Source organism: Melanostigma gelatinosum (assembly GCF_949748355.1).
Source record: "Melanostigma gelatinosum genome assembly, chromosome: 8".
NCBI lineage: Eukaryota > Metazoa > Chordata > Actinopteri > Perciformes > Zoarcidae > Melanostigma > Melanostigma gelatinosum.
In genome coordinates, this window is record NC_136641.1 from 6,303,600 (window position 1) to 6,324,096 (window position 20,497).

Sequence of the window (20,497 nt, forward strand, 5' to 3'; positions counted from 1 at the left end):
ATCAAAAAACATTGATTTAAGACTCCGCTCCTCTCTGAACACCTGAGACTATGGCTAAACGCCGAGCTAACTAACAGAGAACAACACATCCCGTATTAGTCCTGAATCACAAGCACGACTGCAGCAGCCTATCACCACCTGCTCTCCTGCACACCAACACAACCTATCTGGACCTTCTCCTTCAAACCACATCACTAGTCACACGGTGGAGTCTCTACAATGGCTTTCGAGGCACCATTCGGTGAAGCGTCACCATCTCAGATAAATATATACAGCCCCGTAAAAACATTTGTCGGCGGGTTTGGAGGGAAATTCAAAATGAACCTTCCGCTATTCATTACAACTGGAGGAGCCTGTGGAGCAGAAGCAAAGCTGGTCATTGGGTCGGGCAGCGATACCTCGAGCGACCGTCAGAGACGCTGCAGAAACCAGTCGGTCAGGATTCCAGTGTCTGAGATAAAACCAATTATCAATGGAGAATTTCTGCATATTGGGGTCCCTAATGAGGAACTGCATACATCGTATGTATTGTATGGCTGGAAAGCAGAGACTGTGTTTATGTGATGCTGTGAGTCGAGTCACTATAAAATGACCTGTTGTGACCTCTAGGACGATCACAGCGGCATGAAACTTTACGTCCACAAACAAAGACGAGGAAAAATAGGTTTCTTGCAGCATTCTCAGCATTGATTTTATGTACGGTGTTCCTCAAGGTCTTGGTGTCTTAATGTGATATTTTGAATACATTTTAAGTGGTAAATTTGACACCAAATCTGTTTTACAAATGGTATCTCATGTGGCATATATCTAGCCCTAAAGATCCCCTGTTCCCCTAAAGAAGAGCAAAATGGGTCTATGTGGGTCCCTAAGGGTTAAAGACAGAAGAAACCGAGACCTTCACCATAATCAAACCAGCCGGTGTGCTTCAATATAGTCCAGAAGAGTTAAACATGAAGCCTAATTTGAGGACATCTGTGTAGACTCTACACAAATCTATTCCACTGGACTCTCTACACTGTAGAAAAGGGGATCAATGCATAAACATATTAGTAAATGCAAGCCCTGAGGCTGACGGTGTCTGACTCTATGCCACGGGCTGCACGACCACTTGGTTGCAACAACGTTGCAGTGGAAACATACCTAACAGCATTCCCAGGCGCCATTCACAGTCTGGGAATGCCGCAATCTTTTTCATCGGCGGCACAGACAAGATGTGTGCAACATCACTGGAATGTGACCAGTCCACAATTTGTTTTCTGTATTGTTTCGTCCCACAGAGCCATGCCGGCAACAGTATCACTTGAGAAAGACGATGTATTGTTGTCTTTTTGAGGGTCCAACTTGAAGCAGACCTACCTGGCTTTGTGTTTGCCCTGTAACAGCCCCGATCCCTCTACAGTCAGCACGGCGCCATCCAGAGCTTTGGTAAAAGTGTTGATGAAGGACACCTGGGCTGTGTGCTCCTCATTCATCTGGATGCTGTCCCCTCCTTCAATCTGTGGAGAGGCCACAGTTACAGACAACTACTGGTCACATGACAAAGAGCTCTGGTGCTCAACGCCTACTCTTTGGTCCCCATTGTGCCGGTCATTAGAATACAAATTAAAACGTATGTAAGGTATGCAAGATGGTTTTAAATCCGCGCAGACTATATTTCGTTGTCCTCGTGTGAAGTTCTTGTTTTTCTTTTTCCACAGGACGAGAAAGCATTCGGCGGAGAGAAAACACTGTTGTTTTGTCAAGTGCTGCTAAAAAAACCCCAATCAGACTTCATCAAAAGCAAGAGATGTTTTTCATGGTTTACATTCCATGCAGATGTGTGCACGATATGAATGGATTACCATGGTTTCATATACAGGCTAGATTAAAATGTGGTCGTCTGATTTTCATGCAAACTGGCATTTGTCATTTTGTGATTATTTCCAAATGGTATGATGAGAGCTGTCATCTACAGAACTTCTTCGGCCTGGAATTTGCTCCACATCAACATCAGACAGATCAAAAGCAGATTTCTTTCAAAAAGTCCCTCAAACAAAAACAGGATTAGAAAGATTTCAAGTGATGTTTTTGTTATTTAAACATTTAGTTTGGACCAAAGGAACACTTGGGAAATACGTAGTGGAAGCTTAATGGGGATCCAAATTAAGAATAGGAGTATATTTATCCTCCATGCCTTTTATCCTTACACCAGTACCACACCAATGCAGTAGGACGGGGTGCCCAGCACACTGATGACAGTTAAAAGATCTGCTAACCAGGAAATGACTCGACTTTAATGGAGACCAGTGGTGTTTTGAACACCACTGGTCTCCATATTTAGAACGCAAACATGAACAACTGATCCTAACACATTTCTATGATACGTTGTGTTGATAACATCTGTGAGTGTTCAGGTAAATTGACTTCAATTTTAAGCCGCACAACCTAGGAAACTCTCATGAGATGCTGATTGCCAATTACTCGTGATGGAAGTACAAAACAATAAGTACAAAACAATAACACTGACCACAAGTCAGCTGAGTTTGATCCAGACGTGTTATTACCTCGGCAACACATGACCGTTTTCGCTCATCATGCAACTAAAGTAGAATTTAAATATTGTGCTCAAAAGGAGAATATCTGAGGCCGCTTATTAGCACCATTTTAAGTACAAATTAATTGAATTCACGAGATAAAAAACTGAATTGAATATGCTGAGATTATGATGTCATAAATTTAGTTGAAAAAACTGCTATTATGTTTCATACTGCTTATGAATATAATGCAATTCATCTTATGAATGAATGAATGAATGAATTTTATTTATATAGCGCATTTCACAGACAGTACTATCACAAAGTGCTTAACAGAGCAGACATTTAAAAGCATAAAAAACACAATGTGACCCTAGGGTCAATAAATTACATACACAGAGTGAATAAAAAATGTTAAAGAATAAGAATAAAATTAAAATAAAATAAAAATGTAAAACAAATGTTAAGAGCAGGTCTAGGACATGGGTTTACTTTTACACAAACGCCAGCCTAAACAGGTGGGTTTTTAGCTGGCTTTTAAAAGTATCCACAGTATCTGCGAGGCGTAGAGTTGCAGGCAGAGCATTCCAGAGCCTCGGGGCCACTGCCTCAAAGGCTCGGTCACCACGGGTCTTAAATCGTGTGCGTGGGACTGACAGAAGACCTAGAGCGTTTGACCTGAGAGTGCGGGCGGGTGAATAGGGGCGAAGTAGATCAGCTACATAAGCCGGAGCCTGACCGTGAAGTGCTCTGTAAGTGATGGTGAGAATTTTGAAGTGTATCCGAGATGCTACAGGAAGCCAGTGGAGAGATCGGAGTACGGGGGTGATGTGAGACCGTCGGTTTGTCCTGGTGAGTAATCTGACGGCAGCATTTTGGATGACCTGCAGACGGTTAAGAGCAGATACACTGAGTGATGTGAAAAGTGAGTTGCAGTAGTCAATGCGAGAGGAGATAAATGTGTGTATGATCATTTCTAATTCAGGCGTTGATAATACAGATCTCAGTTTACTGATATTTCTTAGATGGAAGAAACATGACCTGGACAGCTGCTTAACATGAGGGTCAAATGACATGGAGCGATCAAAGAAAATCCCAAGATTGCGCAGGTTGCAATGGGAAGCAGAGGAGAGAGGACTAATAATCTGCCTGATCATGGGGACAAACTCCTCTGGAGCAATAACTAGGACCTCCGTCTTAGAGTCGTTGAGTTGCAGGCAGTTTTCTGCCGTCCAGTCTCTGATGGCATTGACACAGTCCAGGAGCCTAGTTAATGTGAATGCCTCGCTGGGTTTGAATGACAGATGAAGTTGGATGTCGTCTGCATATAAGTGATAGGACACATTATAGCTTTTTATGATCGGTCCCAAAGGTAACAGATAAAGGGAAAATAACAGAGGCCCCAGAACCGAGCCCTGCGGTACACCACAAGACAGTGGAGAGGTAACAGACACAAAAGCACCCACAGAGACATTGAAACTTCTGTCACTGAGGTAAGATGTAAACCAGTCTAACGCTATGCCAGTTATGCCCACCCAATCACGTAGCCTCTTAATCAGGATGTCATGGTCTACAGTGTCAAATGCAGAACTTAGGTCCAGAATAACTAACACAGAGCAGTCACCTGCATCAGCACACATGAGAATGTCATTTGAAACCCTCAGGAGAGCGGTTTCAGTAGAGTGTTGCTTACGAAACCCAGACTGGAACTTGTCGTACATGTTGTGCCTCTCCAGTGCAGCAGTAAGTTGTTTGGCCACCACTTTCTCTAAAAGTTTGGACAGGAAAGGCAGTTTTGATATGGGCCTGTAGTTCATGGGCAAAGCTGGATCTAAGTTAGGTTTCTTTAATATGGGCTGGATAGTGGCATGTTTGAAATAGGAAGGGACAATTCCTGTAGACAATGAGGAATTGACAATAGATGTTACTGCAGGGCCAATAGTTAACAGAACGTTCTTAAATAGAGAGGATGGAATTATATCCAGAGGGCAAGATGATGGCTTTGTTTTGTTAATTAAGTCCATCAGGTCTTGAAGGCTGATAGGCTGGAAAGAGCCCATAACAGCAGGAGATTGCGAGGAGCTACAAGTAGCCGAACAGATCCCAGGCCGAATGCCAGACCTAATACCTGTTACCTTATCATTAAAATAGATCAGGAATTTGTTGCAATCGTCAACAGAATAGCATGGTACAGTGGAGACAGGTGGTGAAACAATTCCTCTAATTGTGTCAAACAGAATCTTGGGATTTTTCTTTGAAGAAGAGATTAGGTTGGCAAAATAAGCAGTTCTAGCTTCCTTTACTGTGGTATTAAAAGAAACTCTTAGGTCTTTGAGATATAAACGATGCACTTCTAGCCCAGTAGCTTTCCAGAGCCGCTCTGCCCTGCGACACTTCTGTCTCACGCTGCACACAGCTTCTGTCATCCACGGAGTAGTGTTATAGGCAGCCCTGGTCCTTTCCTTAAGAGGTGCCACTTTATCCAGCAAAGTGGTGCAATGTTCATTAAATGACTGTATCAAGTGTTCAACATCATTGAGATTTGTGTAAAAGTCACAGCAGAAGTGCATCGAGAACTGATCAGCTGTACTCTGAGTAATAATGCGTGAGTGGAATGTTTGTTTCAGACACAAGGGGTCAGCATTGACAGAAAGATCAAAGAAAAAACATTTATGGTCACTGATCAATAGGTCCTCACAACGGGTATTATCAATATCAAGACCCAGAGAAAACACAAGGTCCAAGGTGTGACCACCCCTGTGAGTGGTGCCAGAAACATGTTGCGTGAAATTAAAAGATTCAGTAATATTGAGAAACTCAGTAGCTATACAGTCTGTGGTATCATTGATATGCAGATTAAAATCACCAACCAGAAGCACTTTGTCTAGCTTGATAATAGAGGTCAGAAAGTCTGTGAATTCTGATAAAAACTGACCTGCAGGACCTGGAGGTCGGTAAATTAAAAAACAGTAAAACGGCTTTTGCCGGCCCACTTTAGTCAGCTGTAGTTCAAAAGTAGCATAGGATTCTGTGCTCCCCAAGTGGCAGGAAAACTGATTCTTCCAGACCACGGCGAGGCCTCCACCGCGGCCTGTCAGACGCGGTGTCCCAACATAAGAACAGTCCACAGGGCAGAGTTCATTGAAATGGATGCATTCCATATTCTGTTGCCAGGTCTCGGTCAGAAATAAAAAAGCCAAATTATGACTTGTGAACAAGTCATTTAAAATGTGAGCCTTGTTTGTTATAGAGCGTGCATTAATCAGACACATTTTGATGGGGGAAGACACTGTGTCGTCATCAGCACAGGAAGCTTTGGGGGTATGTGCAATAGGACGGATCACTCGTGCAGCACCTCGAAACCGACCATAACTAGGGCGTGAGCGCGAGTCTGTGATTCTCACGGGAATGCTCATGGGTCGTGGAGTGGAAGTTACGGTAGAGGCTGGGGAGAGAGTAGTAGGAGACCCTCCATGCCGCCAGGGGGAGCTGGTGTTGCTTGTAGGGGATGAATGCGGCTGATGAATTATCGTAGAGGAAGAGTGACAGCGGACAGGGGATCCAGGTGTAAACAGTCAATCATGTGAATGGGAGTGAACAGCATACTGTAAATTAGCCGCTAGCAGGCGGCTACCCAGCTTGTTAAAATGAATACCATCCTTCTTAAAAGCGGAAGAGCGGCCCCAAAACAGATTAAAATTGTCAATGAAGCTCACGTTGTTGGTCCTGCAGGCGGCCTGGAGCCAGGTGTGGAGGCTGAGGACTCTGCTGAACCGCTGTGATCCACGGCCGAGTGTTGGACTTGGACCACTGATAAAAACAGACAGTCCACAGCTGTTTAAAAAGCTTAAAAGATTTGTAAAATCCATCTTGGTCAACTCGGACTGGTGGAGGGCTGTATCGTTGATTCCCACATGAACGATAATTCGCCGAATGGAAGACGGGAGGGCGCGCATCAGGCCAGGCAGTGTCAGCAGGATGTCTGGAGCCGTTGCTCCGGGGAAACAGTGTGTCTCCGCGTTGAAGAAACGGGTGTTCCTGATGATTGAGTCCCCGACTATCAGCGTCGTCGGGGCGAAGAGGGGACGAGGCGGCAACACTGCGCGTGTAATACGCGTGGATGGAGGCGAGGATTCAACCAGTGGTGGCGGAGCAGACAAGCAAGGACTGAGAGAACGGGCGACCGAAGCTCGCCGCGGTGCTGGTGTAAAGCACGGTATGGAGCGGCGTGTCCTGGGGCGAGAGGAGGGCTCAGGGATCCCTGGCGAAGGGATGTCGGTGGACCCGGGGCTGTGGGTCCCCCGAGGCGGCAGCTGGGATGATGTAGGAAGCTGGGAGTCCGTAGTCAGAGGAGGGAACTCACGCAGGGCAAGGGCGTCAAATCCATTCTTCAGCTGGACATCGAAGCCATGGGGTGTAGGAGATGAGCGTCTCCCTCTCCGGCTGCCGCGAGCACAGACCAGGGACCAGGGCTCGTGATGTGATGGAGTAGAGCTGACCAGGGCTTTGGGCTTAGCTCCGAGCCGTAGCCAGGAGGCCTCAGGAGCTGCGACCGGAGGAGGTGCCGCGGCAGCAGGACTGGAAGCGATGGACTCATGCACGCGGTCGCTGGCTGTGTCAGTCTGTGATGGACCGAAAATGATGGTGTCCATGAGGCTCTCGGCATACTGGATCCTGTAGAGCGTGGATATTCTTCCCTCCAACTCTGTGATTTTATCCACCAGGCGGGCGCAGCTGACACAGTCGGATGGAGGGGTGAGTGAAGCCATAGCAGATCAATGCAAAAACAGTTCTAGTTATAAAAAAGTTCTAAAAAACTTCTAGTACGTGTTGGCTGACATCGTACTATTAGTAGATCAATTAAAACTAGAAAAAAGAGGGTGAAACAGACACTATGCACAAGTGAGCTGGATCAGGTGACAGGCAAATTGGAGGGAAAACAGCAGCACAGCGTCAGCAACTCGTCACTTCCCCAGATGCACGCATACACTCACAAACTCGCTGGAGCAAAGACCAGAGGAATTTGTCCCCGGAAGAGGAGTGGTGGAGATAAACCGGTGATCTGTGAAAGAGGATGAAAAAAAGCTTATGGCCATGTATATTTCCATTTATATATTTTGAAAACGGATGTAGTCACAAATTGATTAAATACTGACATATTTCGCAAATTCTGTGCATCTTATATGATGTAATATAAACATCGTGATACGATTTAGTGAGTGTGAAAAGCAAACCACAAAGCAAAGGGGTGATTGATGCCCGAATACTTCTCCGACATGAATTTCTGCCTGTCGTTTTAAATAACTTTATCTTATCGAGCACAACTGAGAGGAGACGGAAGATACCGATAAAGAAGACAGAAAAGACGACGGTGCATCATTTATTTGGGGGCTGGAGGGTAGGGAGGCTGGCTGCTGCCGTACCTCTATGGTTATCTGTGGCGAGCTCATGCTGAACTCCTGCGTGGCCAGGAATCTTTCTTCCGTCCTCACGTCGTTGATCACCACCGCCACGTTCACAATGTCGTCGCCAGCCAGGACCGACTCGTACTCGGAGGGAGGGATGCTGTGGTGGAGCGTCAGAACTGCAGAGAACGTACCGGATGTGGAGGGGGGGGGGGGGGGGAATGAACATGAGAGGAATGATAGCTGCAAAGAATCCCCCTGTGTTCATTTAGACAATGTGGTCGAGGTTTTGTCGATCAAACAGCAATATGATTGTGAAGTCAACGTGCATTGGAAATTGAATCACAGCAAATACGGTGCCAGAGGCCGTACGCGTCGCCTCACCTTCGCCCGGCTGTATGCGCACTTCTTTGTGTGATTTCCAGAAGCTCTGCTCTGGGTTGCTGTTGAACTCCTTTAACTGAGCGTTGAGGTGCTCCTTCAGGAGCCTCGGGCTGCTCGACTGGTTGGTGACCGTCACACACATGGAGATGCTCTCACCCACTGATGGCACCCCATCTATGCTTAGGGACACCTCCAAACCGGGTGGCATTCCTCCTGGAGATGAACAGATGGGTGTTGTTCCTGTAGAGCCTGCGGAAAAGGGAAGCATAAACTAAACATAAGCATGTTGTGGCTTAATAGCAAATACATTTTTAGCAGCTCGGCAAGGGCTCCATAATCTCCATAGCCCATTTTAGCACATTGACTGTTTTTCCACAGAGGCAAAAAAAACACCTCAATGGAGCGTAAGAACTTATTTTGCACACTTGAGGATGTTTTGTTGAATTTTGCCATTTCCACACAACTTTTCTCATGTAATACACGGGCGGTGAAAATATGTGAATGGAAAACACGGCTTATGTCGGTGGCAAACACCTGCAGCACATGCGCCCTGTGGCCTTTGTAACAGTGTGAGTAGAGTGAAAGCTCACCGTATATTTTCATTGAACAGGACAAAAGCTCTGGTGTTGTATGAGTGAGAGGGATTTTGTCATGAAAAAAAAGGAGGAGGGCGAAGATGCTTTATCACAACTACTCACCATTGTTAGATCCTGGGATACTTCTGGCCCGATACGGGGCTACTTACTGACTCAGCTCTCTATTAAAAGATTGTCGAGCTGGTGTTCTTGCGAGGGAACTCGCCTGGCTCCTCTAACTGCCCTTACTTCCGACGTCTACCCTGCTTCCTCCGGTCTGAGCGCGCTCGGCCGAGAGACCAGTCCTGGCCCCGGGCGCTCCCACCAGTCGCGTCGGTTATGGCAGCTTCCCTCTTATGGATCCGTGCTCTTGGTAAATGCCAGGTTAGGTTTTAACGGCTAGGATTACTTCTTTCTAAAACCGTAAGGGATTGTTAAGTGGATTCGGTCTCTAGGATAACCTTTCAGAACTCAGTTGTTAGACATACAATGGCTTTAACTTTTTACTGCCACGAGGAACTTTTTACTACTTGAGCAAATGAATGCACTTGAGAAATTTACTTTAAATGCAGATTAGATATTTATTGCAGGTTATATTTTAGTTAGTTTGCAAGGGTTAAAGCTACAGCTCACATAAAATGTCACTACACTTGATTCGTTACGTTAATTTTCTTCTTCGATTACACTCATTAGTTTTAGATGCCGAGAAGGCTCGGTTGGAGGTGGATGTTCAATGGTGCGATGAAAAGGTTATTTTGGAGTTGTTAGGAGCGAAGGTCCGCCAGACCCTCAGTCCTCCTGCTCTCGCAGCGAAGTCCGTTCAACAGTCCTCAAAACTCAGTACAAAGTCTTTCTAGGGCTGCTGCGTCTTCTCCGTTGTCCAGATGTTAAGAATCGAGCAGTGGGGAGAGGAAACCTCCGTCTTCAAATCTTGTGCTTTGTGTCTTTTCTTCTCAACCATCATTATTTCCCCATCCCTTGAAGCAACCACCCTGCTTACTTCCTCTTTCTCCGTACTTTCTACACTCAGACTGCACTATACTCAGATACACTTATTATTATTATCAGGTTTACATTTGTTAAATCACTCTATGCATTAGACATTCGTTACATATTGATTAAACATTTTGTTATATAATGATCATACACTTTATCTTTCGATTACACTTTAACTATTGATTTCTGAGTATATGCTTTATGCTTTTTATATCCTGACCTTCCCCTGATCGTGTATGCATGTTTTCGAGGCAGCTCTCGTGAGCTCAACTCTTCTCGACACCATACATTGGCGCCCACGAAGTGATTGCTGGTTGCTTTGCTGAAATGGGAGAAGAAGAACGTTATCACAGATGTGGAGAACAAAGACTGAAAACACCCTCCTTCTACTGTCTCTACGAGCGTCATGCTGACTCATTACACAAATACACACCATGCTGCTTCTGGTCTTACCTTTCTTTCTCTTGTAAGTCCCGGTCAGATTCTCTGGTGCGTCGGAGCCGATGCTCTTGGTGCAAATCAGCTGTCCCACGCTTTCCGTGTCCATCTCCCTGATCACCTTTACAACGTCGGCGTCAACAGAGGCATAGACGAACGACGTGTCATAGGGGGCGCCGAAGCAGTGCTGCTGGACGGCGCCCACCGGGCAAGGGCCACACCAGTATTTCCCTGCGGCGGAGAAGGTGTGTTGTGTTTCTTGTTACATACTAATTAGTTACCATTCACAAACCATTCACATTGTTTTCCACGCTCTGTGACATTTGCTCAAGAACGAAGTGAATGTGACAGGAGTGCTTTCTCCTCGAGTGACGCAATTTATTCATGTCATGTTCAGTTCTGATCGTGTACGTCTGACGAGGTAAACAACTATCCAAATGACAACCTCTGAACCCCCCCCCCCCAAAGGGGCAGCGACCCACCTGCACTCTTCTCCTGGGGGATCGGGTCCACCACCTGCCAGCCGTCACCGAGGTCCCCCCTCCTCATCCAGCACTCCACCCACACATGGAAGTTCCTGCGATGAGGACAAACATTTACACACACACACACACACACACACACACACACACACACACAAATGCACAGGGAGATAACATGATCACAGGCAAACGCACTAAGGGGATGGTTTTTTTTTTTTTTAAATACTTCAGTTTGAAAAATTCAGTTTCAATGGAAATTTTCAAATCATCCTGATGACTAACAAGTGAAAGACCAATGTGTGTTTGTGGTTTGGGAGCAAGAGACACCAACCAAACGCTGTCCTTCGACTTGTTGAGCTTTTCCCCTGTGGTCGAGTAATATTCATGAATTGTCAGGTCGCCATTGCCGTCATGGGCTGCATTGAAAACTGTCACCACCCTGGAGGGAATCCCCAACACTCTCATCACTGTAAGTAAAAAAAACAAGGTTCAGTCTTCATCACTAGATGGACCAGGATTTTGTATGAAAACTGTTCACATCAAGATCTAGTAACACACACGTGTTTGACGTGAGTTTGAGAATATATTTGTTCCTACAGAATCTAAGTCAACCGTCCGTCCCTTTAATGAAAGACAATATATGATTTATTAACATTCACGCAGAGTATAAATTGAGCTGGCAAGATGTGTATCAAACAAAAGACATAGCAAACATAATCAGGCAAATACTGCATAGCAAGCGAGATTCAATTTGGACAGGATTAACATCACACAGGGAGGTGGGGAATGAAATAGTCACTGTGGTCCTTGGTAGTTTAACTCATCGTTCCGGGATGTGATACACACTGTACAAACATCTGATCGTCATTTTTGCAGAGAATGTTATGGACAAGTTTTGTTTTTTTACAGTGTCATCTTTACAGTGTTTTAGCTGACTCAGATTCGCAGCCGGAGAGAGGCCGCTCGAGGAGCTCCCATACTCTGAGAGCAGCCGAGAACAAACACCGACTGGTTGAGCCTTTGCTCCAATTGCACTCTGATGCCAACAGAAACAGAATCGTTCTGCTGCAATGACGCGTCAGCGTGGGCGGTCCACTTGGACAAAGACCCTCAGGATCCCAAAGATATATTGGAAAAGACCCCCCCAAGACCACCAGGGAGATTTTGGGGCAATTGCTGTCGTTATATTTTGCTTCTAATTTAATGGTCAGCCTCTGGAGAAGGAGTGAGAACCGCCAACGAGGCAGCGGGCCAGCTGCTCAGCGAAATGTTTAATCACAGGAGGAGGAGACAACCAGTTCACAGAACAGCAGGTAATTGCAATTCAACGTCAATAAGGTGTAGGGCAACTGCTCGGCATTGGAGACAGCTCAGTAACACTTAAATGTCACCCATGAGTTTTGCATGGATACACTCTTGTGTATTCATTTTTCAAAGTACCTGTGCAGAGGACATATGCAAAGACCCAGCACTGTCCATAGCGCACGGGACTGCAGTTGGACGAGACCCAGCGGTGCAGGATGTCGGCGCTGCCGCTCCACTCTGTGGGATTGACCCCATCTTTGTAGCTGCCGTGCCACCGCCCCATCAAACTACCCAGGTCATCTTCAGAGTTCACCTTGGACAGGGGGGGAGACACATCACTCTCTCCTCACTGTGACACCGAAGGGGAAATTGCTCTTCAACGCATTCCAGTCATGTCGTTGATAATATTGGTAAAGAATTTGGCACGAGAGGTTATGCATGTGCACATATTTATCGCACATACAGCAAGTGTTGTCCCTCACCATAGCGCATATCACTCTGCTGAGGTAGACGGGGTCTGCCCGGCGAATGTAGTCTTTGTTTTCATCCCTGAAGTGCTGTGGGCTGACCTCCAGGAGCGTCAGACACGCCTCTAGGACCCCAGGCTCATACTACACACATGGAAACAGAAATGTAGCTGTGCTGTCAGCTTACCTGCAAAAAAAAATGCTGCGATTATACATGATCCATTCGCGACAGCCAAGCGTCGCATACCTGACCAAACGACCAGGGCCTGCTGTTGTTTTGATGGGTGCCCATGTACAACACCCCATAATCGCTCTTGATATACTCTTGTCTTTGGGCATCCAGTGGAATGTAAACCGGATCATCTGAAAGGCAATAGCAGGGGCGTGCATTAACTTTTGTAAAAAGGCAACAGCAAAAATCAGGCGGCATCCCTCCGGTTCTGAAAGGTGAAGCCGATGCAGAAGTGTCTTAAAGTTGCATTCTCTTGACTGGCCACCAGGGGGCGACTCTTCTGCTTGCAAAAAGAAGTCTGATTGTGTGGAAGTCTATGAGAAAATGACTCTACTTCTCTCTTGATTTATTCTCTCAGTAAACATTGTAAACATGAGTTTATGGTCTCAATCTATACTTTCAAGTCTTCTTCAATACAGCATGATGCTCATTTAGTGAATTACGGTTCCATTTAGGCTAAAATAGACCATAAAGCAGGCTATGCTTTCGGCCGGGGCTACCTTGTGATTGACAAGTCGTTACTGCTTCCAGGGCCGTATGCAGCATCTCTACATCGCTCCTCCGCAGTCCAAATATAGTTACTTCCATATATACACGTCCACTTCTTACATACAGTCTATGGTATTAACACATGGACCCCACCTTTCAGCCAAGGGTTGCAGAGCAGCACAAATTCTCCAAGCCTATAGCTCCTTCTGCTCTGCCTGGTCTCTATGTGCAGCACAAGGCGATACAGAGCCACTGAGGACTGAACAGGGGAGCAGATGTGGACCATGACCGACTGAGGATGCACGTCGCCTGGGTAGATATTGGCTGACCAGCTGTAGGGGTTGCATCGCTCTTCAGAGAACTGGACTGGGATCCTCTCTGACCGTGTCCCTGTGTGGGGAAAAGATACACTTGCGGTTCACTTAAAGTTAGACAATGTCACTTTTGAATGAAGAAATAACATAATTTCCCAATGAAAGTGGCTCAGTGACGCATGAAGCAGAACAAGTTCGACATCCAGATTATAGAATTCAGACGAAAATTCTTGTCGCCTCTGGCAACCTTCCTCATCCACAGAGCAAGCACACTAGCGTGCCTTTAACCCCGCCGCCCAGCCCTCGGCCTAGCCTCGTTCATATGAACGGAGGAGGGAAATTAACTCTGGATTCGGCTATTAGTGCATTGTAAAACGTTTTGGACTAATGTTTTAAATAAGGGCTATTTAAGTGCTGATACTGGGAAGTTGATTTACGTAAAATCTATGGGGAAAAAAGTATTTTTGGGCCCCATGGCATCACATGACCGACCCGGGAAGTAGTAATTTCACCTGCCACTATGTCAAATTTGCCTCAAAGCCAGGTGCTCCTGTGGGCATGTGGGCTCCTGGGGTATGACCAGAAGCTTATGGTGGCTAATGTTAGCAAAAGCAGCACAACAGACAGTCGACTTAATGACTTTACTCTAACTGCTACTGCTTCACTGTGTCGTAGCATTTACGGCTATCACACATATTCATCAATTGTGGTCACATGTTGAGCAGAAGTTGCATAGTTTTACTTCAAATGTACAACGTATAATCATTTGAATGTATTTATCGCCTGGTATTGCCAAGTGTGAACGGATTGTAACTTAAAATAATGCTACCTTCCCCGACTTTCTCGGTTTTCTATAACAGCCTGTGGCTGTTTTATTCAGGGAAAATCCAAAGGAAGTTATGCACGCTCTCATGCACCTTGCCTCTCTCCAGCTCCGCTAACAGCGTGCTACTCCAGCAAAATACTGTCTTGAGTAGGTAACCTCAGCTTATCCATCCAGGATCCGCATTAGTTTGATTGTTTGCTTATTGGATTGAGTCAAAAGTGGCAGAAACGAGACAACCTGTCCTATTTTCGTTTCATCCACCCGGCTGCTCTGAGACTACTTCGCCAAGAGGAGAGTGGGCAGCTGCTCGGAGATGGTCCTTCAGTTAGTTAGCTGTACTAACTGGAATTCAGTCCGCGCAAACCCGAGTGCTGGGGGTCAGATTCAGGACCAGTTAGACAGGTAAGACACACCTATGTTCAGTTTGCTTACCTCAGGCAAGATTTGCCACTAAGTTACTGGTCATGCCAGACAGCAACACCCCTGACTGTATTGGATTGCGCAAGGGTGCTTTTCAATGCTTATGAATCGAACTTTTCTTTTGTAAAAGAAGAACTGTGTTATTTTCTTTATACAAAAATGGCACGGCCTTGCTTTCAATGCGAACACGATCCTATCTGTGATACCTAGCCAAACCTCCAGGACCAGGCTCTCCCTGTAAGGATTCCACGTCTGGGTGCTAAACAGCAGAGTGACTTTGAAAGGTTTCCCTCGCCGCACCACCAGGTGCTTTTTGCTGAGCCCCTCTGTCTCATGGGCATTGTGGTTCTCATGTGGTTCGAAGTTGACAAACTTCAGTTGGCACTGGATATTGCCAGTGCCTGGGGGGGGGGGAAAGAGATGACTTGTTACAAATACAAAATGTATCTTAAGAGGAAAAACAGTTTTCACTCACAGGATACATTCAAATAGTGCACGTTCTCTCCGTCACATACCTATAGACCATCCTCCCACTCTGTCACATACCTATAGACCATCCTCCCACTCTGTCACATACCTATAGACCATCCTCCCACTCTGTCACATACCTATAGACATCCTCCCACTCTGTCACATACCTATAGACCATCCTCCCACTCTGTCACATACCTATAGACCATCCTCCCACTCTGTCACATACCTATAGACCATCCTCCCACTCTGTCACATACCTATAGACCATCCTCCCACTCTGTCACATACCTATAGACATCCTCCCACTCCGTCACATACCTATAGACCATCCTCCCACTCTGTCACATACCTATAGACATCCTCCCACTCTGTCACATACCTATAGACCATCCTCCCACTCTGTCACATACCTATAGACCATCCTCCCACTCTGTCACATACCTATAGACCATCCTCCCACTCTGTCACATACCTATAGACCATCCTCCCACTCTGTCACATACCTATAGACCATCCTCCCACTCTGTCACATACTCTGCTCTGCAGCCAAATGATTTACACTCACACTTTACAGCCTGCCTTTGTGATTGTTTTAGCACCTCAGTGACTAAAATACTTGTGAAGTCAACCACTTGTTTCAACAAAGTAGTAAAAACTGATTCTTGTTTAGAATATCCTATCAGAAAGATATCGATTTACGTAGATATAATATTTGCATGTGATTCATTTGAGCCTTGCAAAGTCAGAAAACTGAAATGATACATTTATATATCTTGTAAAAAATTGCATCAATACATCAAACGAAACTTCATTAAATTTTAAGGAAACTGAAAAGCGTTCAACACGGCTTTCTCTTAAAGTAAAGCATGATTTGCAGAGTGAACTCACCCCAGATATGTTTCGTCTGCTGAGTGAAATCCATGGTCTGACAGCAGGAGTTGTCAGCGACTGAAGGTATGACAAGGCTTCACCTTCCCACTGTTAAGCATCACACACCCTTTTTTTTTTTTTTCATTCTTCTTGTGGCCATCCACCATTGTATGACAATTTAAAAAAAAAAATCTTTAACAGTGAGCCCTTTTCAAATAATCTGTGGTGCCACAGTTGGCATAATTGGGCCACACCTGTTTATCAGGAAACATGCTAGTCACACATTTCTCTGGAAATATGTGGCAAGTAACAACTAGGATCCACCTACACTCTGATAAACACTCACTCTTTACTTGTGGCGATCCACAGTCTCCACATTCTTGTGGTATCTTCTGCACAGGTAGTCCAAAGCTGGACAGGTGGACTCTAATATATATATATATATATATATATATATAAAAAATATGCAATACTGATGGTATTACTAGTTGAACAGAAAACTATTTTTAGCTGGTTAAAACAGCTTTTTAAACCAATGTTGCCACAAATGAATCCTGAAAAGATGTAGGTAAATGTGACTTCCCACTCCTTGCTAACGGTTCCAAATTCACGACTGGTCACGAAAGGTGACCGGGCCTTTGCTGTCCGGGCCCCTAAGCTGTGGAACTCCCTTCCTGGTAATCAAAGGCAGAAAAAGTCAGAATCCTCTTTTAAACCTCTTCTGAAGACTCACTTTTACTGGGTGGCTTACTTTTATTTGAGCTGTTTGATTGAGTTTCTTAATTGCTTTCATGTTTATTGTGAATCACTTTGTTTTAGAAAGGTGCTATTTAAAAGTTATTATCATTATTATTTTGTTGTGCACATCCACATGGGTATAATTGGGCCACACCTGTTTATCAGGGAACATGCTCGTCACACCTTTCTCTGGAAATATGTGGCAAGTAACAACTAGGATCCACCTACACTCTGATAAACACTCACTCTTTACTTGTGGCGATCCACATTCTCCACATTCTTGTGGTATCTTCTGCACACGTAGTCCAAAGCTGGACAGGTGGACTCTAATATATATATATATATATATATATATATATATATATATATATATATATATATATATATATATATATATATATATATATATATAATATGCAATACTGATGGTATTACTAGTTGAACAGAAAACCATTTTTAGGTGGTTAAAACAGCTTTTTAAACCAATGTTGCCACAAATGAATCCTGAAAAGATGTAGGTAAATGTGACTTCCCACTCCTTGCTAACGGTTCCAAATTCACGACTGGTCACGAAAGGTGACCGGGCCTTTGCTGTCCGGGCCCCTAAGCTGTGGAACTCCCTTCCTGGTAATCAAAGGCAGAAAAAGTCAGAATCCTCTTTTAAACCTCTTCTGAAGACTCACTTTTACTGGGTGGCTTACTTTTATTTGAGCTGTTTGATTGAGTTTCTTAATTGCTTTCATGTTTATTGTGAATCACTTTGTTTTAGAAAGGTGCTATTTAAAAGTTATTATCATTATTATTTTGTTGTGGACATCCACATGGGTATAATTGGGCCACACCTGTTTATCAGGAAACATGCTAGTCACACATTTCTCTGGAAATATGTGGCAAGTAACAACTAGGATCCACCTACACTCTGATAAACACTCACTCTTTACTTGTGGCGATCCACATTCTCCACATTCTTGCGGTATCTTCTGCACACGTAGTCCAAAGCTGCAGTCCAAACCCCTACAACAATCCTTTTAACAATTATTAATGCACTTTTTTAAACTGGAGAGCACCAGCAGGTGAAAGGTGGAGTCTAATTAATTGATATATATATATATATATATGCAATACTGATGGTCTCACCAGTGAAACAGAAAACTATACTTTTAGCTGGTTAGAACAGCTTTTTAAACCAATTTCTGCCACACATGAATCATGAAAAGATTTAGGTAAATATGACTTCCCACTTAAGCGGCAGCAATCCCAACGAATCCAAGAAATAATACTAAAACTATTCAAATTGAATTTAGAAGAACTGGACATTTTGGGAAATATGTAAATGTTTTCAATTTCTTGCAGACAGCTGAAAACAGGCATCGTATTGATTAAATCAAGATGCAACATGTTTAAGGTTTTTAAAGGTGACTGGAGGTACAACATCCACCTCACTAAACAGAAAAAAAGCGGCCTTGTATTGATTACAACCTCTGTGTGAGGTCACATTGTACTACTATGTATCATGCCCTCCTGACTGTCTCTCTCTGCGCTGTCTTGGGTGAAGGGCTCCCTCTAGCTGCATTAGGTGAGATAGTATTTACGTGTATGCGATGAATAATGATGGAAAAGGAGTTACATCGACATCTAAATGTGTATTTTCTGGTTACTTCTGGCAGTGAATACCTCAGTCTGAGCCCTTATTTCTTCTCCAATAATGAGAACTATGAAATAACATGGAGTAAATGTCCACAAATACATAACTCGTTTGAGTATACAACAGTACTGATGAGACTAACTGCAGGAATGAGGCGCAGGAAAGACAACGTGTTCAATGTCACCGACTTCAGTGACTCACAACGAATCACTCGCCAATGTTTCTTGCTACAGGCCTGGTGGTTCCTTTAGAGGAGACAATTAAATTGAGCCGTAAAAATAACCTTGTGTGTTCACATTGCTTTCGAGTGTGTTACACCGCTGTGGGAATGTCCGCAGCACTTACGGTATTTAATTACAATCAACGTTCTGAAGTTATGACCAATGAATATGAATGATTAAATGGGACACTGTGCTGGGGGTTAGATCAACAGAAAGTCAAGATATGGTGCAAATAGGCCAAATCAAAATAGTTCATTTTTTATTTTTGTCAAAGAAAATATGATACAAAAGGGCATATCATTGTCCATTAATAAGCCACAAGTACAAATCTGTGTTGGTTTCTTTCACCCGCTATGTAGCGTCAACATTGTAAAAAAAACGAAACAAACGAAGAACTCCCCAAAAAAACTGATTCCGTAGTTAATTGCTGGATTAACTACGGTTTCCCTTAAAAGCACTTTGAACAGCGACTGAAACAGGGTTGCAGTCACTCACTTCCGTTCATTCGTCGGCCAATTGCAATACAAGTCCCGTTATGTACGCATGTAACCCCCGTAATCGTGAAGCGGAAGTATAAAGAGTGTCAACGTCTGCATAGGGAGGAGGTCAGAGGTCGGATCCAAAAACAATCTGACTTTCACCCTGGAGGCCGCTGTTCGTGTCCCGTGTGAAACCAGAATTCAACGTTGATTTATTTGTCACTTCGAAGTGACTTTGTTACCTAAACATGACCAAGAGGTTTCCTGTGAAGTTCAGTTTATTTTGAAAAGACGATGCTTGTAAAACAAAGGAAACCTTGCCGGACATTGGTAGAACGCAAAAAGGGAAGAATAACCTTTCAGGAACGCAAAAAGGGAAGAATAACCTTTCAGAAGTTATCATACGCAAGTCGCAATATTGTTTGTGTAGTTTTGATCAAATGGCATATATTCCATAAGGAGCCCTGACCTGTTATTTCTGAAAATTATACATGCTTTGATTCCCAGTTGTTTTTAACTGAAAGCGATTTGATTTCAACCCTGGTGCAAATCTTAACCTTCTTCCCCCCCCCCCCCCCCCCCCCAAACAAAATGACACAAACAAAACACACACACACAAAACACCTGAAAACATTGCAGTCTTTCACCACGTCCACACACAAAAACAAAATCCTGATTTGAGTTTTCATTAATAATTATAGTTTTACCTCGACAAGGCGATGCTTTTGTCCCGCAGAGAAACGAAACACGACAGGCCGACGACATGAACGGCCGACACTCAACGACGGCGTCGATCGGCTCAGCTGCCGATAGACGCTAAAGCGCAGAGAAAGACCAAACATGTGATACATACCGAGGGTGACAAGAGACCAATACCATTGTAGAGGCCTGGAACACCCCGCGGTTGAACATTTTTTCAGAAGCGGGTATTATGCACTGGATTTGATGGTTTCCACAGACGATAAAGGAAGTAGAAGACGACTGTGAGCTAGAAGGTGTTCCCCCACAGTCACACGACAGTTTGAGGCCCCCGAGGTTTACACTACAACACATGTGCAACCTCAGATCAGCAATGTTGCCTGCAACATGGAGATATCCCTCATCAAAAACCGACGTGGACAGAGAAGGTATGAAGAATTATTAAGTTACACGCGTGGTCAGTTCGGTCAAAAGGACAAACTGGAGTCCTGAACATTTGTATGCATCATTAGCCAATGTGAAGGT

At 44.5% G+C, this 20,497-nt stretch overlaps 1 protein-coding gene across 1 annotated transcript; it reads right to left on the reverse strand.

Annotated features, from left to right (window-relative positions):
• Window positions 1-1,352: 1,352 nt before the first annotated feature.
• LOC306780625 (protein-glutamine gamma-glutamyltransferase 5-like) lies at window positions 1,353-15,464 on the reverse strand (the record flags this gene model as incomplete). Its single annotated transcript, XM_079273060.1, has 12 exons — window positions 1,353-1,496; window positions 7,937-8,097; window positions 8,303-8,551; window positions 10,327-10,542; window positions 10,794-10,888; window positions 11,125-11,260; window positions 12,234-12,411; window positions 12,581-12,709; window positions 12,813-12,928; window positions 13,440-13,676; window positions 15,053-15,247; window positions 15,455-15,464. 12 exons carry the CDS (start codon window positions 15,462-15,464, stop codon window positions 1,353-1,355), a joined length of 1,866 nt encoding a protein of 621 aa, XP_079129186.1.
• Window positions 15,465-20,497: the final 5,033 nt, after the last annotated feature.